Source organism: Lathamus discolor, chromosome 4 (genome assembly GCF_037157495.1).
Source record: "Lathamus discolor isolate bLatDis1 chromosome 4, bLatDis1.hap1, whole genome shotgun sequence".
NCBI classification, from domain to species: domain Eukaryota; kingdom Metazoa; phylum Chordata; class Aves; order Psittaciformes; family Psittacidae; genus Lathamus; species Lathamus discolor.
The window spans coordinates 82306657-82330433 of NC_088887.1; the positions used below are offsets into that span (position 1 = coordinate 82306657).

General features: G+C 36.3%; 1 protein-coding gene across 5 annotated transcripts in view; it reads left to right on the forward strand.

Annotated features, from left to right (window-relative positions):
- Positions 1–14285, forward strand: part of RBM26 (RNA binding motif protein 26) — a 53853-nt gene extending 39568 nt beyond the window's left edge. For all 5 annotated transcript variants that reach the window (XM_065678075.1, XM_065678080.1, XM_065678078.1 and 2 more), the window contains 5 exons: positions 2039–2143; positions 4424–4633; positions 6374–6460; positions 8475–8588; positions 12119–14285. In XM_065678075.1, the coding sequence (XP_065534147.1) occupies positions 2039–2143; positions 4424–4633; positions 6374–6460; positions 8475–8588; positions 12119–12208 (606 nt within the window). In that variant the 3' untranslated portion in view covers positions 12209–14285. The remainder of the gene's footprint in view (positions 1–2038; positions 2144–4423; positions 4634–6373; positions 6461–8474; positions 8589–12118) is intronic.
- Positions 14286–23777: the final 9492 nt, after the last annotated feature.

Sequence of the window (23777 nt, forward strand, 5' to 3'; positions counted from 1 at the left end):
GATTCAGTCATACTGAGTCTTTTTTCATCCATACAGAGTATCTATACATGTAGATAAGATCCCCCATGCCACCTTCTTGAAGTTAAGCCCAGTTCTGTCAGCCTCTGCTCATACAGTAGTTGCTTCAGTCCCTTAATTAGCTTTGTGTCCTTTTGCTGGTCTCCCTCCACTACTACTCTCTTGTGCTGGGGAGCCTGGAACTAGATACAGCACTCGTATGTGGCCTCACTGCTGCAGAGTAGAGAAGCATCACCTCCTTTGACCTGCTGGTGATGCTCTTCTCCAGGAGGCTGTTGACCACCTTTGCCACAAGGAAATATTGCTGGCTAATGTTGAACTTCTTTCCTGCTACCAAGACCCCTCAGGTCTTCTTCATCTGGGCAGCCCCCATCCTATACTGGTGGCTAGGATTTTTCTTCCTCAGGTGCAGAACATGGCATTTTCCTTTGTTGACATGCAGGAGGTTCCTCCTGCCCCAGGTGGGTCACCTTATCACAGGAGGAAATCAGGTTGTTCAGGCAGGACCTGCCCTTCATGAACCCATGCTGACTTGGCCTGATCCCTCTGTGAGTTTCAGCTGCTTGGTGGTCATTACTAAGTTTCAGATGTCCTTGTTTTGCCATGTCATTGGTGTGTTGCAGCACAGTGAGGTTTGAGAGAAACACTGTTTCCAATTGTGAGAACTTTGAAAACTATTATATAGGAGAGAATGGATTTAATTTTTTATGTGGTTGCTGTAAATAATCATTGAATGGGGCTAAAAGTGTGTCAGGTTGAATAATTTGTCAGTTGAATAATGCAGCTTTTTTTTCTTTTAAAGCTTTTGGGGGGCAGGGGAGAGTGGGTGGGTCAGGAAACCCACACAACAAAGAAACAAAGCCCCCCCCCCCCCTTTATCACTCAGTGCTGATACTTGGTTTCCAACTGTGTCACAGTGTGAAACCTTCATCTCTTGAAAACCAGCCTTTGAATGCATTACAAGTTGTGATTTTGAATCAATGGATATAAATGTAAAACTGTTTCACAATAATTTATAATTTTATCCTTCATTTGCAATGTCACTGGAACATTTGGTTGCTGTAGAAAGTTTTCTATTTGGAACAGATCTTCAAATAAAATATTCATGGCTATGTAAAAGCCCTTTGCTGCACCTGTACCAGAACCTGCACCTCAGTGGTTGCAATGAACATGTCTAAATTTGAGTTCGGAGGCACCTTTCAGTTTCTAAGATTTTCGGTATTTTTTTTGGACTAATGATTTTTTTTTAAGGTACTTTGTGCTGGAAAGTAACTGAGTGCATCGGAGACCAGCCTTTTATTAACGGAGGTCTTGTTACTGGGTTGGTTGGTTTTGTTTTTTTCTACTGTGGTCTGAACAGAACTGCCATTTGTGCTTTTGCATTATGGAACTGTGATAAATGTTTATTCTCCAGCCTGATTATAGATTTCATGTTCATAATTGTACTGCTTTTTTCTTTTTTGTAGAATGTCTTTCTATCTCATTATCACTACCATGTAATTTTGCATTTTTTCTATTTCGTATATCTCTAGTTTAGAAAAAATTCCCTTGGCTTTGGCTTTGTGTGGTAGTCTAAAAGGTCTGACATCACCAAGTTCAGAAATGTACTACTACACGCTGAAGTTTTATCTTGCCAAGAAGGCTCCTAAACTTGTGCTTTGTTTGTTCTTGAAGGTGGAAACCTAACATAGTAAGCAGTATACCTGCAAAGGTAGAGCTGTGGTGTGAACTGATAAGTCACAACTTGTTTAAGTTTAAAACCTTACGGAAGCTACTGCATCTAGTTTTCAAATTCCCTTTCTTTACAGTGTCCAGGAATCTGTTTTCCAGATAGAGGTGCTGTGGCAAACTGATAGCTTACTTGGAGGCCAGCACTGGCCAGCTTTTAAATCGCAATGTATTTCTGAAATAGCCTGCTCATAGGGGCATAGCAATAGATTCTTGGGTCTTAACGGAATGTTATTTCCTCGGTAGAGAATGTCAACTGTGAAACTAATAATTTACCCTAACAATTTCTTAGATGCAGAAAGAGTTACTAGATACTGAACTGGATTTATACAAGAAGATGCAAGCTGGGGAGGAAGTTACTGAATTAAGACGAAAATATACAGAGCTGCAGCTGGAAGTATGTTTGTCTCTTCTTTTGTAGCAATTGACTTTTAATGTATTTTCACATATGTTTATTAACTCACCTATTGTATCATAAACTATTTTTTGTGCAATATTGTATATAGATGGAGGCAATTAGTGGTTATGTTTTAAAAAATTAGCTTCTAATTCCACTGAGGGTAGAGAAACAGTATTGTCTTCAAGCTTAATGACTAATCTAGTTAAGTTCAGTAACTATTACATGACATGATATTCCACAGATTTGTGGTAGTAATACTTCTTGTGAGCTTGGAGTGTTTTTGAATTGTTTTCTGTAGGTGTTGTTGTGTTTGATACAGAGGAGTTAAAAAACACTGATCTTTTATTCTTAAATGTTAGCATCCACTTAAGATTAACTGAAAAATTGGAAGTGCCAAAAGTAATAATATTGCAGCATTGGTTTCAGGAGAAGGAGGCTATACCAAAAGCAAAAAAAATGTTTCAAGAAGTGTTCAATATTTAGAAACATACTTTTTAAAAAATTGCAAAGGCTGTGCAAGATACTTCATGTGTGTCTTATTTTGAGAAATTCTGAATGCTGTGGGTGTTGCTCTTTGTTGCACTGTCTTGCTTATCTGTGTAATATCTACTTAATTGCATGATAATCTTATCTCTTTTTATTGTCAGGCAGTCTGCTGTGTCGCTTAAATCCCTCTTGTCTGAATGGAGTTTGATCATTGTCTTATGTATAGCTACATATGAACACAGTGCACATACCTATGGCTAAGTTGCATTAAAATCTTACTTTAAAATGAAGTTGTAATGCAGCTTTGGTAATTGAAAACAGGGTTGTAAATAAGCCAAACCAGTTCAGTGGAGATGACAAAAAAGCTGATGTTAATAATATATATTCTGATGGTGAATAATATGTCAGAAGTGTCTTGAAAGCTTATTTATAAATTGTACCTTTTAGAAAATGCTAGTAAAAGGTATATTCTGAAACCTTTAGCAAATACTGATTAAAGTAGATAGAGAAAACCAGGGCTAGAGAACAGCACAAGATGTATACTTTCTATTATTTACTGGAGGGGTATGTTTTTTTTTCCCCATGGTATTTGTTTGATTATTCAGAATTCCTACAAATTCTTTAGAAAAACTTTATTCACACATTCTCTTTGTGACTTTAACTGCCACAATAATCGGGTTGCTTCTGTGCCTTGTAGCCTGCTGTTCTGTTCCAGGTGACCCTGCATTTGCTGTGAGAAAACCCAAACAGTATACAGCTTGATTGTTGAGTTAGCATAATGTTTAACAATCTGAATTATTCATTTAACCATTTAAAAATGTTAAACACCAGAACCTGCACGCTTTACTTCACACAAGTGAATTACAGAACTACATACTACTGTAAAATTATCTGAATAATTTCAGGAATAAAGACATAACAAATTTGAGCTTCTTATGAGTAATATCACTGGCATGCATTAAAGTACTGTTATCAGTACTTGAGTTGTAAACACTGTAGGATATGTTAAAAATGTTGTTACAGTGATTTCATAAAACATTTTATTCCTGTATCAGATCTGGTTTTGCTGAAAATACTTTTTTTTTTTCTTCTTATAAATGATGAAATTAAATCCTGGAAAGTGCTTTTTTGAAACTTACAATAACTTTTGCAAATTATTTTTCAAATGGCTGTCAGTACTGTCACCGGTCTTTTGACTTTTCTTGGATAGTGCATGCCAGTTCTTTAGAAGGGGTACGCAGGTGGGAGTGGAAATTAGTAAGTTTGTAGAGCCAAGTTTTTTTGTCCTTGGAGACACTTGTTAGAGCCTCTGTTTCCTACCTCACAGTTGTGTGGCCAAAAGCTATTAACACTGCATTAAATTCTGGTCAGAATAAAAGTCCTGTCCAGAATGTTCAAAGACAATTAAGAGTCAAAGTTAAAGAGACAAATTGAGGAGTTGGTCACTACATCAAAGAAATTTGCTAATGAAATTGCAAATATTGTACAGCAGTTCCTTTCTTCTGTGAGGAGTTAGCTTCACAGATAAGAGATCTTTTGATACCTGTTTTTAATACCTGGTTCTTTTTTCCTTTTTCCATTCTGTTTTTGATCTGTTTAATTATTGACAGTCTTGGCTTTTCAATGTTATTAACACATTCACCTTTTGTTATTTTAAGACCTGTAAGCTGCTCTTTTTAAGTCTTGTTTGGAGATGTTTGTAGGAAACATAAGATTATGTGTTTGTAATTTTGTCTAAATATTTAGATTATGAATTTTAATACATCAATATGTTATGTATAAACATCTTAGGCTGCCAAACGAGGGATTCTTTCTTCAGTTCGTGGTAGAGGGGTTCATGCAAGAGGTCGGGGTGCATCACGTAGCAGAGGTAGAGGAATACGAGGCCGGGGTAGAGGCAGAGGAGTTCCTGTGCATGCAGTTGTGGATCATCGACCTAGGGCATTAGAAATCTCTGCATTTACAGAAAGTGATAGAGAAGATCTTCTTCCTCATTTTGCGGTATGTGGCAACTTCACTTTTTCTGTTCTTTGGATGACATTCTTCTATTGAAGGATTTGTTTTCTCTTGATTCAGTTAATCTGGGAATATTATTTAGGTATGAATCTTTAGCATGATATACCTATTCATGGAAAAAAGATGCATCTGAAAAAGGTGAAACAGAAATTACACCATTGATTCAGCTAGCTGCAACTGCATAGCATTTACGAGGCTTGTTATTTTTCTTGAAATACGGAATACAAAGTAATGACTTAAAATCTTTATTTGTTCAGAATATATGTAAAATTGTTATAATTTAAGTATATGAAATAGCAGGAGTAATGGTGAGAGAAAAGACTGATTCTGTGCCAAACTTTAAATTTGTGAAGCCTGTTTGTCTAAGTGTTTAATGAAAATTTTCACTGAAAATTTTTAGTAAATTTTTATTTGCAAAAATAATAAAGTGAGAAATCAACATACATTTCTAAACCCTCTCCATTAGAAAAGGCTATAATAAAAGGAAACTTGTTTATTTTGTGGAACAAATGCGAAGAACATCTAGTGACATAAGTTGTGTGAATCTTCGTATGCCACTCTGCCACCCATTGGATTTTGGTTATGAGTACTGAAGGGGAACTAGAGTACTTTCTATAGAGATGTATGAAGGACTGAACTTGTGAGCAATGACTTGACAAACTTTTTCATATAAAGCTAAGAACATATAACTTTAAAATGACGCAGTACAATCACATGATCAAACATAGGATGTTTCTGAGTCCAAATTCCATAAGAAAAAAAAACTTATTTTTAATCTACAACATTATGTTGTGATTTAATATGCCTTATGATTATTGCTAAAGTAAATTTTGCTGGTCACTTTTCATATTTTTTAATTCATTCTATACTTCTCTGCAAAGGCTATAAAGATGATGACAAAATCTGCCACTGTTTAAAAGGTTACAGAGTGGTGTCAGTTTATGCTCATAAATTTGCTCAGAACTAAGTGTTTTCGTATACCTTATTGCAGTATTAAACTTACTGTTTTTAACAAACAAAACCAAAATTCTATTCACAGTGATAGTAGTATAACACTGAGGAAACAAATGTAAATTATTTTGTTTTGCAGGTTGTGCATTTGCTGATTTAAAGTTACTCCAAATTCCATAGAAATAAGAAGCTGTATTTTCTGTTTCTGTTATGATACTACAGCTCTGCACATCAGCTGTGTGCTCTGCCTCTACAGATATGTTTGGTATTGCAGCTTACAGAGATGGCATGCTAAAGGCAGCAATACTAGAGAGGCCATTACACGAATAGATGGGTCAGGTTCTTAAGCTGCTGAAATCAATTTAAGTTTTGAAACTTCTTCTACAGTCCCTGTGTCTAATAAATGTTATTTGTGGAAGAGTTTCAGAACAGACCAATGGAATTCAAGATACCTTCTTTCTGATCAAGAGAGAAGTATTGAAGCAGAACAACCTCCTTTTCTGTCATAATTTTACTTCATACCTGCATGTTTACAATATGGAAGTCCAGAGACTATAGCACTTTCATGTTTTAGAAATGCGAGTAAAAGTAATGGTGTTCTTTGCAAACATAAGTACTGTAATTGGCATTAAAGCTATGAAAGACACTTTTCTAAATTTATGCGATTTTTTTTTTTTTTTTTTTTTTTTTTAAGGCATTTGATTTAGGACAGCATTTTTAGAGGTGGTGAACTATTTCACTAAGCTTTTTTTTTTTATATTTCTTTATTAAAAGCAATATGGTGACATTGAAGATTGCCAGATAGATGACTCTTCTCTTCATGCAGTGATTACCTTTAAAACAAGAGCAGAGGCTGAAGCTGTGAGTAAAGTTGTTGTTGAAAATACTCTGCAACATTCACCTACTTTCTAGTTACATTTCGGTATTTGCTTAAATGTAATACTGCGAATTATTTTTAAACATTTTAAACGACGTTTGACACAGAAGTTTAATTCTAGATTAAACAAATTGTCAGAACAGCATATTACTGAAATGCTTAGGAAATGAGGATGTTTGTAACATACTCAAGGACAGGATGTAAGAGAGATGAAGAGAAACACTTCAGAATTGATAGCAGGATGTCTTGGTTTAGTTACCACTTTTTTCCACCTGGAGACTTGGTACCTACACAGTCTTCCTGGAATCTCGCTAGTATCCTGCAGAGTGAGCCTGTATATTTTGTTTCATTTTTTTGAGCAGTTGGATTTACTTTTGCCTGAAAATGCTCCATCCCTGACAGGATGGACAAGGTCAAGGTTGGTCAAGGTCAAGGTCAAGGCCAGGTTGGACAGAGCCTTGGGTGACAGGGTCTGGTGTGAGGCATCCCAGCCCATGGCATGGAGGTTGGAACTAGATGATCATAAGGTCCTTTTCAACCCTAACTATTCTGTGAAAACTTGTGATAGTGTAAATGTGATTTGATGTGGTGGGATTTTCTTTTTTCTTCTCAAATGATCAATGTTTGAGGTGGACACGTTCTAGTTAGCCTTAAAACTTTTGTCAAATGGCTTTGTGTCTAACTGTACCTTCAATTTTAAATCAAAATTGTGTTTGGTCAAATACAGTAAAATCTGTGTTTTCCTTAAGATAGTTTTAAATATATACTTCTACTGGAATTTCTGTTTTTACTACTAAAGCAGACTTTAAGACTGGCAATCAGAGAAGCTGTAGAAGGTAAACATTAAAAACCTCTATTGAGGCCAATTGTGAGGTAAATGCAGTTAATATTTTACCTCCTTAAATGAAAATAGGTCTACAGTTTATTAATATATATGTTCTAGCCTGAAAGGAAGAGGAGGATTCCCTATTGTAAAGTGTTGCATTTTTATGTAGTAGTAATTTCTCCTAAAGATTACAAGTTGTTTCTGGACCCGAATGTCACATATAAGTACTTTTAAAAATTCTAGTTGTGTGACATTGTGATGAGACCATGGACAAAAAGCTCCTGAGCTGCATTTTAATAAGCATAGAATCTTTTAAATTTATCATAAATTTATATGTACAGATTTAAAATTTATACCTGGGGACTTTAATATCACACAATTCATGTTCAGATGTCATTGAACATGTAATTGTTTCTACATTTCACATTATGCTGTGCTTTCAGATTGTACTATAAATCTTTTGTGACCATGACGGTTATTTCGGAAGGTTGCTAACGCTGATTTATGCTCATTCATGTTACTTTAATTTGAACATACTATTTCCAAAGCAGCCACTTAATGCAGCTGGTACTTAGAAAGGCATGAATATCCCATAAGTTAAATTTTTACATTTCAATTACAATGGCTTTACAGGAAGTGGAACATTTTCCAGTAGATTAAATTGTAATTACAAAGGGGCTTTTTTAGTTGTTTTCATTCTGTTTAGTGTTCTTTTAATATGTTAAAACATTTATTTGTGGGATGTCTTAAATCTTCCAGTAAGTTACGCATTAACATTTTTGTGTCCGTCTTTGAAAAGTGAAGAACTATCAAGATAACACTAAAAACTAGAAGGTGTTAGTTCAGTATTTTGGTCACAGCACCAAATGATTTATGGTTTTCCAAGCTAATTTTTTTTCGAAATATATTTTGATAATTTTTCTGAAATGATGTGTGAATTCCTTGTTCAGTGAATGAAATTGTTTAGTTTTAACCTATTAACAGTAATTCAGTATGAACATGCTACCACTTGAATTTTCTTCTGGAAAAGCTGGCTATTGCTTTATTTCTGGCATTTAAGTATTACTAAAGTTACCTTTTCCCTTAACAAAGACTACATATATGTAGTCTTCTGTACATATATATATATATGTGTGTAGAATATGTAACTAAAATGTTTAAACTTTTTTTAGGCTGCAATTCATGGATCTCGTTTTAAAGGACAAGAGCTAAAGTTGGCATGGAACAAGCCTGTTGCTAGCTTGTCAGCTCTTGAAACAGAAGAAGCTGAACCTGATGAAGAAGAAGTAAGCTTGCTTTTTTCTTTCGTTTACTTTAAGATGAAATAATGTAGCTTGTTGCTATAGTGTTTGTTGCTGCAAGGTGTCTGCCTTATTGAGAGGTCTCATTAACTAACCACTGAGAGTTCTTCATTTTGCATAATGAAGGCAGGGCACATAGGGATATGCAAACACTTCAGCTGTGTAAAGGAAAGAAAGTACAGATTCACTGGCAGGTGAACACCAGAGACACTCATCTTTTAACCCCTCTTGAAGACATTGAACGTAGGAGGAAACCTCTGGGGTATTGGTAGTAGAGGAAAGGCAATGAAGATAGTAACAAACAACATGCACTAGCTGCTCTGGCAGAGTTAAAAGGACAGATTACAAACTCTTGAAAAGACCTTAGGCCTTGTCAGCTGAGAACTGTTCATGATAGTGGGATACTTCTATTTTAGGTAATGGTTATTCTCCTTAGCAGGAGTCATCAGGTATGGAAAAGAAACTCAGGGGAGAGATTTCATGGGACTGTGTTCTGTAATTCATAAATTGATGGACTTATCTAAAAGTTTCCAGATTTTCAAAATTGAAGTAAAAAGGTGTAGTACTGTTATTTAAGAAATAATTTAACTATTGGAATATTGACTTCTGTTGTTTGGTTGGTTTATGGGGTTTTTTCCTGACCTCTTATTTTTCTAACACTTTTCTTGAGATCTGATTCTGTTCTTTAGCTGTTTTATTTGTCTCTGGACCATTTCTACAGTTATTCCTTGGCTAACTATGCTTGTGAAAAAATGTACAGGAATTGATCTTGGAATACAAACCCAGCTTGATCATTGCTTTTGTTTTTTTTTTTTTTGCTTGCTGAAATCTTTGCAATAGCAAATGTGCAATAGAAAAATGTTAGTTTACCCATATAGTTGTGTTAGTTTGATTCTGACTTGGCCCAGCATTCAAAGATTTTTTTATTTATTTATTTTTATTTAACGTGATTGATGTATTTAACCCTGACCCTTTCCTATTCTCAAGACAAGCCAAGTACATGTAGCTCTCCTGTTTTCTTCCTGTAATAAGATTGGATTTTTATTTCAATTTTTTACAACTGAGTTAGTCCTCCTAACCTTCACCATGCTTCTTTACATGAGGGATTTCTATTCAATAATCCTTGTGAAATTTTGCATTTAAATTCCATTCTTTCCTTCTGTGAGCTTTGTATTGCTTCTAGCGTTTGTTTTAAGTTAGTATTTGAAATATAATGCTATGATCCCCCGGTCCCAGATGGATGAGTTCAGGAAGTTGATGTTCATGCGCTGAAGCTCAACCAATTGCATGAAAGAAATCTTACATAGCTTTATTTTTTAAAACTTGGTACTTACGCAGGACTAGATTGGGGGGCAGGGTAGGTTCTTACAGTCAGTGGCTTGAATTTCCGTCATACATTCTTCATATGTATAAAATGTCTTGAGTTTCTGCATGCCTACAGTTCATGATGCTATTTATTAACTTCCATTTCATACTAGGTATTGTAAACAGTTGAAAAAGCTTTCCTTTGTTTTTCCATGTCTAAACCACCATTTTAGTTTAGCTGAGGAATACTGTGTAAAAGTGGGGTAGCAGACCTAAGACTTGAGTGAAACTAAGTACCTTGATGTTTGGCAGGGGCAAAGAAAAAGGGAACTAGATCATTAAGTGGAGTGACATTATTAATAATAGGGTTCCTGGTCTGTTTATGAAAATATGAAGTAAGTCTTTTGGACTTGGCTACTCAGCAGGGAATTTCTAGAGCATACTCTTTATGAAAGAACCTAATCTTCCTAGATGCTCTATGTTCTACACCTGATTGCCTAACGAAAGAGTTGACTCTGCTGAGTCAACAACCAATGTTGCTGACAGTATAAACCATTTAAGTAGAGAGAAGCTTTTAATTATCAGTGGTTTGCAGCTCAGGAACCTTTTGAGTCGGAGATGTGGTGTCTGTAGTTAGAAGCCCTTGATAGGTGTTTATTATTTTGTCTGGTTTCTTTGAAATCAGAATAGCATCTATATAGTGTCCTGCAACAGGGACACTTCAAGTCTACCATGTCTATCCAGAACAACTGTCTTTATATTGGACTTAGCACCTGCATGTTTAATTTGATGTTTTCCTACTCTTGCATCAACAAGACAATCATTCTGTCTTCACCGTCTCTGAGACACTTATATAGGGACTCCTGTTATACTTTCCCTTTATTACGTTCTCTCCGGGCCAGGAAATCCAAGTCCCTATAGTTGTTCCCTGATACAGAAGTTGTTTTGAGTTTTTGGTCATCCTTAGTGCTGCTCAGCCTTGTGCACCATGGAGTTCTGCATTGTGCGCTGCCCAGGATGACTCCTTTTTGATTGCACTCTCATATTTTGTCCTGCTGGATATCTGGACACCACGGAAGAGGCTAAGTCCTCAGGAAGCTGTGGTTTAGTCTGGCTTAGAGTACCCAAGCATACACTGACAGACAGGCCCGGTGTCAACAGAGCTGCTTTTTAAAATACGCTTTCCATAGGCAAAAATAATAAAAATGATGGTTTCTACCTCTTATAAAAAAGAGCCTGCTGGAGTGAGAGAAGTCTTAGTTCTAGACTTCCTTCAGCCTACAGCTTCACATTTCCAGAAGGCTTCCTAGCTTCACAAATCAACCTTCATGCCTCTTGTTGGCTTTGGAAAATCTGTAGCTAATAAACTACAGTCAGTGGGACAAGAAGAATAAACAAGGAAGGCTATGAGTTACCAAACAGCTGGGACGGTTTTCTAAGGAAACACATCCTTGTGTTTCAGTCCTTTCCTTAGTTAGTGCAGAAATTGCTGTGATAGGTGCAGTTGTCAAAAAACCTCTGAGGTGGGATAGTTTATTTATATACCCCCATGTCTATATGTAAATAAAAATCAAAATAACTCACTGTTTCTGTCTGGAGTTTTTTCAGCTTCGCCTCTCTCAAGCCTGTAACTCCTGACCTGAAATGTTCAGAGTTTTATGAAGTCTGTGAATTTACTATGTTGCTACTGAAAGGAATTGAAAATACACTAATACAGTTTGACTAAATTCTGTAAATACCTGTCTCCCTGCCCCCATATTTGAAATCTTTATATTGGTGTTAAGCTTGAGTAAGCTTCCAGAATCAAACTGTCTCAGATTCAGCCTTTTATTTTTCTGTGGCACAGGTAGATTGAGATCTTGGATTAAAAGAGGCATAGTTACTGTGAACGTGCAAAAACTAACATTACTTTTCAGTATAGCATCTTAAGTTCTATGGGAACATTGCAGCTTGGGCATGAATGACATGCCAAAAAGAGCTGTTTAAGTAACGAGGTGCATATGTCATTTTGAAGACAATTTAAAAGAAAAAAACCCATTTAATTTGCCATTTATTAATACATTTATATAATACATACAGTGTATTTTTTTGGCAGCTTTACTGTTAAAATATATTTTTTTCCTTTTTAAATTGTGAGAGTCACAGAGTTGTATTTTGCTTTTTGATCTTTAACATTTTCTGACATAACAGAGTATCGTTTTCTCTTGAAGTTTCAGGAAGAATCTTTGGTTGATGATTCGCTGCTTCAAGATGATGATGAAGAGGAGGAGGAAAATGAATCTCGTTCATGGAGAAGATGATTCAACTAATCAATGACAATGCTAGAACTGCACCTGTGTTGCATTAGTATTACCTAATGTACTTCTGCATCTTTGTATTAAAAGGGGTTTTGTGATGAAGTTGGATTCAGATATAGACTAAAATGCAGCTGGTCGGTTATACGTTTTGAAAGATTGATGTTTGAGTTACATTTCAGTAAATGATTGCTAAAGACATCATACTAGGAACATATGCAATGTTTTTATTACATAGTTCTACAGAAAGTTACAGAATTCTTTGGGTTCTTTGTAATTTACCGAATTGGTCAAACACAAATGACCAGAAGTTGTTATAACATAGATAATTTTTGTTCTATTCCAGATACGGAATGAAAATTTGCATTTAAAATCTTTGTGAATGTTTTCAGAAATGAATAGATAACAGTACTAAACTGAAGTCTCTAAAGTTACGTATTCATAATATTGCATAGTAGTATGCTTAGGCTTTACTATGTACTAGCCTTTTGTTGGATTTGTGTACGTATTTTACCTATGGGTTTTAATGATAAAGTGTATGACTGCTTTGCATATAAGTCCTTATGACTTTCAGATGTTAAAAAATAAAGAAATGGAATGGTCTTCAAAAAAAAAAAGAAAAAAAAAGAAAAAAAAAAAAAGCAATAACCAAAAAAGCTGAGGCAATGGTCCTTCAAAGTGAAAAAAAAAAAAAAAGAAAAAAGGAAAAAAAAAAAAAAAAGAAAAAAAGAAAAAAGACCATTCCAGATGGCAACCCCCACCCCCATATTCACAAAAGGAGCTCTAATCACTATCACTTACCTTAAAATAGTATTGAATATAAAAAAAATCTCAACGTAATGGTGTTTCATTTACATTAACACACAGGTGTACTCTGCGTAAAAGCTTTTGGATGTCTTCTGAATTTTAAACTGCTTGATTTAAGTCAAACACTAAATAGAGTAATATTCCAACAATAGGGAATTTATTCTGTATCCCTGCACTGTGCAACTGTAGAAGAAAATTTGAGCCCACAGAAATATATGCGGTACTGAAATGTAGTTCAGAAAAATTCATTAGGAGAAGTGGAATACTTGGTAGGTATTCTAAAAAAAAGTGACTACACAAATTAATGCACCTTTGTTATTCCTTCATTGCTCTGATTGCATTTATTTCTATATTGGAAGTAACACCCAGCAGACACTGAGTTCAAACTATAGCATATATTCACCATTTAAAAATGTACATACAAGAAATGTTAGTATACTCCACAAATACTTCACTGGGCCTTTCTAATAGGATGTTCTGTGAGGTCTGAACATTCTTCCCTTAAAAAAGGGAACTGCCCAGTTGTCGGCAGTAAAGGTTCTCTCTTACCAGAAAGACAATTTTATTCCCATTCAGCGGCATTTTGCTGGTCTGTTTTCAAAAGACAATCCATTTATTAAGTATTAAAGTGGTGGGGTTTATTTTTGTTCCGGGCTTTGGGGAAGGGAGAAGGGTTCTTTTGCCCATTAACTCATTAATGAGAAAGGCATAAGCCCACTAACTAATTTATCGAATAGATGCAGGGGATAGTATTTAAGAGGGTATTTTTATTTTTGTATTATTTCAAAATAGGAATGGAGGAAAGTAGAAGCAGTGTCCTGGAGAGAATTGCCCTGGCTGCAGAATTTTTGTTCTGTGCTTTTCAGTTATTTGAGGAGGTTTTGAAACCTTGGATCCTGGTTTGGTGCTTTCTGGTGTGTGTGTGTGTGTGTGTGTGTGTGTGTGTGTGTGTGAAAGGGGAGTGTGTTGCTTGTAGGTTTTTGTGTGTGTGTGTGTTTGTTTTGTTTGGGTTTTTTTGTTGTTTTCATTTGATTTTTAGGGGTTTTCAGTTTTTAGTCTGGGTGTCTTTTCCCTAAGTCCCTGGGTATGTGCATATCGTATTGAAAAAATGCACATTTATGTTTTTGTATAGTCTTAGTTTCACATTGAAATTTCACAATTGACTGCCATGTTTGTTTACAGTATGTTCTAAATCCTGCCATAAGGAATTGCATTTGGGAAATTAATTTCCTTTTTTGCTGAATTTCAGGTAAAATAAAATATTTTAAGAACCTTTTTTATCCAGTGCTCTGAATGAGCTGTTCTAGTTCACTGAATTAGATACAAGCTTTCTTACTTTACTTTCTTAATAATTCAGTGCATCTGAAGGGTGCCAGATTAACAGTTGGGGAGGTGGAAGGTTTCTTGTGTATCTTAAAGAACAGGTACAGCACAGAAAAGGACTGCGCGTGCTACCTTGCAGTGGTTGTGGCATGCTTTGGTGCTCAAACCTGCCTTTTTGCTGCAATCAATCAACACAAGCTAATGGCAACTATTAGTGTGTTCTTTACAGGGATGTTTCTTATGAATCATCTGAAATTGATGTATCGCGGAATTTTAAAATTGGCGTTCCAAGTTTGCCTTTTTGTTTTAAATTCAGCCTGGTAACACATCCATGCAAGATTCATTTATTAATAACTGTTTGCACCCTGGTCTACCTGTAAGGGGGCGAAACCTTTTAAAATCCTTTTAACTGCCTTCCTCGCTCAAACTTCTGTCAATGAAAGGTGTCGAGGAGTTTTTACTGGTGTATTTTGGCTCCTGCTCTTACATTGTAACACTGAATGATGGAAACCCACCTGGATCAGAATGGGTTGGTTTACTCTTGCTTTAAAAGCAACCCCACATACTTATTCCAGTTGAAACCAGTCTGTAATTGTATGCCATTCAGCATCAGAAAATGGAGTCCCAGTTGCAATCTAAGTGGATTCTGTACATATTTCTGTCATTATCAAATTACTTTCTTGATTTGATTCCTTTTTGGCTTGCTCTGTCCCTGTATTACTTCTCTAGCTCTTCGCTTCCTTTTTTGCTACTGCCTTTGCTAGCTTCTTGTCATTTCGGTTCAGTCAGATCTTACTAGCATAGCCTTTGGTGAAATCTGTTGTCACCTGGAGCAGCATCCTTCCTTGTTTGAATCAACAAACCAAACATCCTGCTGACTTCATTCCCTTCTTTACTTAGTTGATTCTTCTGAATGTATTCCCAAGTGTGCTGCCGCAGTGATTACCGGAATTGTGGTTTTTTTAACAGTTCCGTAAATGGATTTTCCTAGTCTGAAACGCCAGCAGCGGGGTTACCTTGGTTTTCCCCAGACAGCTTTTGAAAATTTCTAGGAGAGAAAAAAACGGTAAACCTCTAAGAAGGTATTTTCTTTTCCAGCTAGATGCTAAAGGCCTTGAATAATGTGATCTGACATCTAGTTCAATGACAGTATTATAGTATACCATATCTGGTCAAACTACAAAACCTTTTAAGCAATGGAAGTCAGTAATTTAAACTATATTACAGTCTGTTTACAAAACAGTAAAGTAACAAGAATACCTTTTTGAAGCATTACTTATGACTACTATTACTTGTATTCATTCTTTTCCTAAAGGCAAGGTTGGATGGGCCTTTGAAAAACCTGGTCTAATGGACGGTTTCCCTGCCCATGGCAGGAGAGTTGGAACTAGTTGTTCTTTAAGGTCTTCTCCAACCCAAAACCGTTCTGTGATTAAAACTCACTTCAAATCAGAAAACCCGTACAAGAAATACAGTATTTACTAGTTAAATGCAAAGGTAGAAGGCTTACTTTACAACCAAGTCTAAGCAGGTCCATTTTTTAAACAGAAAGAACACCTGTTGAAAAATAGTCATATAAGTTTCAGATACCCAAAGTAGGTTTCTGTTCTAAATCACACTCTGAACAAAATCTCTATTCATTAACTAGGAAAGAAGGTAAAAAATTACCCAGGTAATTTCAGTATCTGAGAGCAGCTTAGCGTGATTGTTACCCGATATAAAAGACCTGATTTTGTTGTTGGCCATCTGAAGAGGTCCCCAAACTGATTTAAGCTTAGCATTCTTGTCAACCCTTGGATAACTCTCAATAACAGTACATTTATTTGGGGGGGTTGTAGTTAGAATGGTTAATTTGTTATTGTCAGTTACAGCATGAGCATAAAAGAGCACAAAAAGATGCATAAGAATCTGGTTTTGATTCCAATTATTTGGGATATTCCCTGTATTTTTTAATTGATCTGTGAACTAGTAGTTTTCAGCAAAAATAGATGGGGAGGGACAGGGGATTCCTTTTTTTCCCTTCTACTAGTCATATACTAATGTTGTACCAATACACAAAGTAACATAAAGGGGTAGAACTCCACAGAAGCACCTCATTTACTGTAATTCAACATTGGGGTGTTTATGTTGCAGTTAAGATAAAAGTTAGATGTAATCCAATATTGCTTACCTTTTATTACAAATAGCAAGTTACAATTATCAACTTGTTTCCATTAACAAATTAAGATTAGAATAACTGGAACAAACAGGAAATTTGAAGTTTGTGGAAAACCAAGGTAATTAAGTATGAAAAGCTGAACAGTTTTTATTGTTCATCATAGAATTCTGAGTGGGCTGCTTATTATTGTATTTACATTATAGCACTTGATTGCTGTCATCTGAACCTCAGCTCAGACCAAGTAAAAGTTATTTTTGAAGATATAAGAAAAATAAATCTCTTTCAGTTGAGCTGATATAGCTGTAAAGTGGTCCTTGGTGAAAATGAACACTCAGTTTTTGTGGACTCTGTAGACTTTTATAAACACGCTAGTGTGCTTGTCACAAAATTATTAAATACTGTAGGTTTATAAAACAATTACTTTCATTTTTGTTTAAATAGCCTTTATGTGTTTTATTCTGGACCGTGTTCTAAATCTGTAGGCATCAGAAATACTTGCAACAAAAATAGACTGGTGGTTTTGGGCTTTTATTTAAATTCTCTTTAGATCTAATTGGAACACTAATGAGTGGGATTCCAAGAACATACTCCACTAGAAATTTATCCTTTTTTAATCCCTAATGTATCATTATTTGTGAAATCCTTCTATATGTGTTAATGCTAAAGCTTATCTGAATGATGGTACTTCACCCATGTGAGTGAAGTTGAATTTAATTTTTTTCTTCTTCTTCTTGCAGTAGGTTCGCAATCCTGAGACCAGTTGATGTCTTTGAAAATCATCTCATCTGACTCCCTGGGATTTTATGATAATTTTGATGCTACAGTTTGAATTCTTGAATTGCAAGATACTTCCTGCTTTGTTGGCACAACTGACTAAATCAGTTTTTCACCTTTCTCTGACAGAGACTGGAACACCATATTCAGCAAATCTGAGCTAGTTGGTGAACTGTATTTCAGTGTTTCCCTGTCAGCAACTGGGAGAAAAAAAAATTGAGGCATGTACTCTTCAAAGTTTGTTTTTTCTGAGAAACATCTGCAATAGACTTTTTTTGACCTTTTGGATGCAGAGAGGGTAAAACTCCCTTTTTACTCTTTTATCTATTTTACTCTTTTGTGTTGCAGTTTCACATAAATATGTTTTATAGCATTTTGATGGGTAAATTTTTTCTCTAAAAGTTCAGATCTTTTAATATTATCCAGCATATACTTTCCTTTAAAAAGGAAAGGGGAATAGGGAAGCAAACTGGTTCCAGTTGATTCTGGCAAGCTCTAGAGATTGTTTCAAATCAGAAATGTTATTTACAGGCCTCAGAACTCAGATGACCATTTCCTAGTTGCTAAAGAATGACTTCTGCTTCTTAGGCTTGGTGTTCTTTTAGATGTAAAGTGAGAAAGTAACTTCTCCAAATGTTTTCCTAATGATCTGCAGCTAGACAGAATATTTCCCAGCTCTAAGGCACACTAACTCTTCTCTCTGTACAATAATTTGCTCTCTAGGGAAATGAAAAAAGTTTCTTAGGTTTTAAGGTAGTAATTTAGTTTTCATCTTGCACAGAATTTTGTGCAATAAAGATGTTTGAGCCAAAATGTTTCCTCCTTGCAGAGAAAACAGATTTCACAGAAACGTATGTTGATCTATTCATGTAAAAATCTATATCCTTTTGCCAAAATCGTGTGCATGTTGTTAATGCATGTGTGGTGTAGGGGAGATTTACAGAAGCACAGAAATGCCTTGAGGGTACAAGAACTCTCATTTTATAAAGCTTCCCAGTTCTGCAGAACTGTGCTGCATAAAAGCTGAGCCGAGTGCCCTTTCCATTAATGTACTTTGTTTTAACATAAAGAAATGTTCTTCCTCACATTTGCAAACTGTCCTTTCTCTGTTTAAAAAAAGTTCTGATTTCACGTAATTTTTTTCATTTGGGTTAAAATCCCGTGTTTTCTCTTTTGGCTGCTAGAGGGCACTATGGCTACACAAGTGAAACACAATAAGTGGACGTAATTTGCTCCCATTTCAACACTTCTGTGATATTTTTCCTGTTTCAGTTCTCATCCTAATATTTGCATTTCTTGCATAAACCTGTATACATCTCTACTATGTCAGCAAGAATTCTATTTGTGTGAACTGTAACAAAGTACCTCACTTTTAGATTTAGGTACCAATGATAAAACATGACTCAAGGTGTTTAAATCTAGATAAAACACGACTCAAGGTGTTTAAATCTAAATAAAACAGAAGAACATTTCCATGTTGTAGGAGGCGTATATCCATCTCCTTTTCTACTCTGGGAGTTGAATTAGGTTTTGATAGATTACAGTTGAAGTTATAGAAAACTTTGGGTAGCTCCATCCTGTTTGTCAAAGCTTTTCATTGGAATGAAAGTATGTGCTTGTACTCTGGAACGGCACATCTGCAGTGAACTGAAAGCTAAAACTTACTGCTGGAGGATGGGGGGGAGGCAGAAATGGCAGATGATATTACATTTCTTATACAAACTACAAAAGAAATTGCCAACTTAACATGGTATGAAGAAATTTCACCACTGCAGACAATTATCTTTGCTTTATGGTAGGCTCACGTTAAATACATCAAGGAATTACTACTATAGCTCCACCAACTGGTGCAGTGTAAGTACACAAAACAATTTTTCAACTACGACATGGAATACTTGCTCATCTTCAAAGGTCCAATATACTGTCTGTTACTATCTTGCCTGAGTGCACCAGGAAGCTACTGGTAGGCCATGCTTCTCTGCTCTTGGAACTCTGAATGTGCAATGTCCATGCACATGGATAATGTTTAGGCCAACAACATGCAGGAAGCTTATGTGACTTGCTCCGTGTTCTTTTGTTTTCCGTCTCAATCACTAATGCAATATCAAAGTGCTGAGGCTTCACAGATTCTTTTACACTACTCCTAACTCTTAAATTCAGCTGGAATGTGGAGATAATTCTATGCTCTCTCTTTCCTTACAGCTATGGCATTACCTGTAGAAAGTCATCATGAAAGGCTGGAAAACTTTCAAGCAGTCAGTATCTTTGAATTCACTTAAAGATGGAAACCTTGTGAGAAGTGACAGTGAGAAGAGAGATTCCTGTTGAAAAACTTGCTTTGTTTGCCACAATTACTGGTTTGCATTCAGATCTAATAGATGAGTAACATTTACCTTATTGCTGCTCTGAGAAAGGTATTTAATATATATATTATAGTATATAATGTTTAAAATTATATATCCTCCATGTGCTACCTCTACCAGTTTGGAAGCAAATAAGAAAGACATAGAATCTTTGCATGTATTTTGATACAATTTTTAGTTATATTTTTCCATTTGCATTTTCTGTGGCAATGTTTTACTTTAGAAAACAGGGGTGAGTGGTAGCATATTGTTTATTTGCACAGCTCTACAATCTTAAACTCATGGCTGCTGTTTTCAAGACACCTCTATGGGCCCTATATAGGTGCATAGGTCCTATATAATACAGAAGAAGTGTGAAATTTAGTAGAACTGCAATTTTATCGAGACCATGAGATTAGAACTATCCAGTAAGCAGCAAGTGAGGTGGTTTAGAAAAATTTGCTGCAGTATAGAGTTGTGCAGTACAGATGTTCACAAAGGTGGACTTCCATTACATCTGTTGCTTTAGGTTTGGGTTTTGGGGTGGGGTTTTTTTTGGTGGTGTGTTTTTATTTTGTTGTTTTTTCCTGCGGTGAAATTTCAGTTTGTAAAACTACCTTTCGTAGTCTGAAAAAGGTATTTTCTGGTTTTGGAGTTTGGAATTGTTTCCAGAAGCACCATCCTGTCCATTATGTATTTAGATGTATTGTTGTGATGTAGCTAAATTTATCTGTGGGAGTGTTCTGTCGCTGGAAAATGTGAGATTAAGGAGCGAAGGGCAACAGCAGTAGCCTTTACGGTGGCAGAAGTGGAAAGGTGGTTAACATGCAAAGTGCTGGTCAGCAGACTTACTGCCTGACGCGAATTGCAAAATAATTTTACTATTAGAAATTACATAAGGATATTGGCAGTATAGTAGAATGAAAATGAGCACTTTTTTTCTTCTTGAAATACAGGGAAAAATGAAAGAACATAAGTCATCATTAGATGCTGTTAACTTTTAACATGTTAATGCTGTCTGTATTTGCAATTTCGTATTGGTGAACTTCCCACAATACCATTTGTGCGTCTTCACTGAATTATGTTTTGATAACTTGAATATTAAAAATAATTTAAAATATCTTAGTTTCTTCTGTTTCTGTGTTGCACTGTCTCTAAACATCCTTTCAAGTGAGTTTAAAGTAAGTGCTATTTCTTTTCCATCCTCATTTACTGTAATGCCTCCTGTACTGATAATAATAATGTATTTGCTCTTGTACTGGGTCCTTCTCTGCAAATTTACCATATATTGAATTTTTAAAGACAGCTTGCCAAGAAAACACTGAAGAAATAGAAAATAAGTTCTAGAAACTGGAATGTGAAATAATAAAAAGACTGAAGTGTAACATTCACTACACTGCCATTTTTAAGATGGTAGTATATCATGCTATGATATTATTGGTAGATAAGGTTTTGTTAGACTTACCAGTGGCAATTACCAGTGTTTTAGTAGTCTAAAGGAGGATTGATGGCAGCTTGATTGGATGTAGCAGTTACTGAAGTTCACATTTTATGACTGCCTTAAAAATATTAATTTAGAAGCTTACGAATTACTCTCTGGAGTCGCCCTGAATTAACAAATACTGAGCTATCTTTTAGCTTTTGAATCTTTTTGTGAAATAATGTCTGCCCACTACTAAACTTTATAGTGTTTTGCAAGAACTCATTTTCTAGATAAAGCAGTAGTAACTCTTTGATGGCCAGGACTAAGCTATGCAAAACGTTCTCATATATAGTCTTGTTCCATGGCATCATTAAAAGACTGCCCTGGCTGGTCCCTTCTGCCCATCATTTGTGCTTGACACAGTAGGTGTGTGTGTGATAATGTAGTAATTGAGGAACTGGGCTCTGGTTTTAGAAACAGAGTAGTCCAATGGAATTACCTTCCTTTTCTACTTCACTGGGTGGCTGGAAAGATGTCAAAGGCAGGGGATGTTGGGGCAGAAGTGAGGAGCTAGGATCAGTCGAGCTCTTCATCCCACAATTTTGGTTCAACCCAAGCTGCTTCCACTGGAAACACCACCACCACTGTGCTGTTCTCAGTTATATGTGTTTAGCTTCAAACATTTAGCAAAGCATTTAGTGAGCAGGATGTGGAAGCTAAAGTGTTTCCACAGAAGAGCAATTGAGAACCATCAGCACAGGTTCCTCAGAAACACAAGACATGCTGTGGTTCAGCAGTGACCTGCTAAATTGAAAACTGCATGGCCCCGCATTTCATCTGATCCTCTGTACCCATTTGGAAATCGGCAAAAAGGTAGTTTTAACAGCCTTATAAACAGGGACTTTGCTGTAGGAGCTCTGGCTCCTCTTGGTGTATCCCTCAGTGGTTCTGATGAGGGGTAGGGGAAAAAAGCAGTCTCGGATGCATCAAGGATCAAGGTGTGAAAAGCCTTGGAAGAATTTTGTCAGACCTTTTGGATCTTCCTTTAGCTTACTTGTGAGTACAGTAGCTCTGTGTCAAAGCCTGTGTGACGTGCGTCAATGCAGTGCTAATGCAGTAGCATCAGGCTACTTAAGAGATGCTTCCTCCTCCAGTCACCCTTGTGCAGCAGGGCCACAGTGCCTGCACTTTTGTTTCCTAGGAGAACTTGGGTTTGCCAGCTGGGTAAAACAGCCCTGAGGCAAGGCTGGAGCAGGAAGACATTATTGCCTCTAATGGATTTGTGTAGATGAGCTGAACCACTGGAAGGGAGCATAGGCAATCCTGATAACATTTAGGGACCTTAGCCAGTCAGGTAACCAAGCAGATGCAAACAAAGTAGAATAAGAATTGAATGTACCATGCACTATAGGATGTCTGATTAGGTCAGTGTCAAGGCTGGTTTTGTTCAAGTTTTTTGGGTGTTGGTAAAATTAACTGCCAATATTAAATTCCTAGGAGATACTAAAGCAGATGGAAGCTGAGGTTTTGAGCTCTTAGCCAGGCGACTGGTTATCTGCATGTTTCCTTTCCTGCAATCCACTCACGGCCTGCCACAGCAGTGGATAGCCTAGTTTGTTGCACAAGAGAAAAGACTTTCACTAAAAGATGTGTGAAATAATGCTAAATCCACAGACTAGGGCGAAGAAATAGTGTTTGTCTGGCTTTCGCAGATCCTTTAATCTGGAACCTTAAAGTAGCATTCAGGATACCAAACAGTTGAAAAACCTCACTTTAGTGATTCCTTCTCAAAAACATTCAACATGAAAAGACTAATATGCTATCATCTTAAATCTTTGTTGGGGTCCAAAAGTCACAGTGAAAAGTATTTTTCTACTTTTATCTCCATGGATCCACTGGTCAATTTAAAGAGTTCTCAAAACTGAACAGCAGCACATATGCAAATACCTAAAGTGTACCCACATGCCATATCTGCTGTTACTTGTGAAAATACACACTGCCTTTTGAAGAACTCAGCAGTTTGTTTCTTCCAAATGTCCAAACAGAAAATGAGTAGTCTTCTCTAGCCACTCTGTTAAGTATTATTTAGTGGTTAGAAGAATAACATGAAAGGAACCCTCAGCATGAATTTTGTAGTTTTGCTCAGAAAGATAATGAATGAAACTTTAAATGATGTGGTTATCTCAGGCCCTTCTGAATTTGACACCAAATGTTTATGAGACAAAGGACAAAAGACTGCTTAAAACTTGCACTTCTACCCTAATAATCAAACAAATGGTGAGAAAAGCCCATTTACGTTCTTGCAACACCAACTGCTCCTGCCTGTATTACCTTGCCTGAGGATTTTACAAGGTGGTGGACTATGGTGGCTTCCAAATGCCTTGATGTCATGCAGTCATGCTGTGGTTTAGTCTGCTGCCTATCCGGCACTATCACATTTCAGTATGTCTTTGTAGCTTTTGCTTTTAACAGAACTCACTGGAGACATAGATTATTTCAGTGTCTTGTTCCCTGTCTGAATGTTGGTACTCAGCCTCTTAGAATACATCAATACTAGTGAATTAAACATGGCTGGGACTGTTCTCTGATGCTGAGGCCAACTGGCATGGAACAACTCTGGTACACGCCATTAGGCTTCAAACAAGGACAACCACATCCACATTCTCTGCTGGGAATGGTCTCTGGCTTGGGAGAGCTGATCCAGGTCTCTGCGGTGCTAAGGCCTGACAATTTCTTAGTACTAACAAA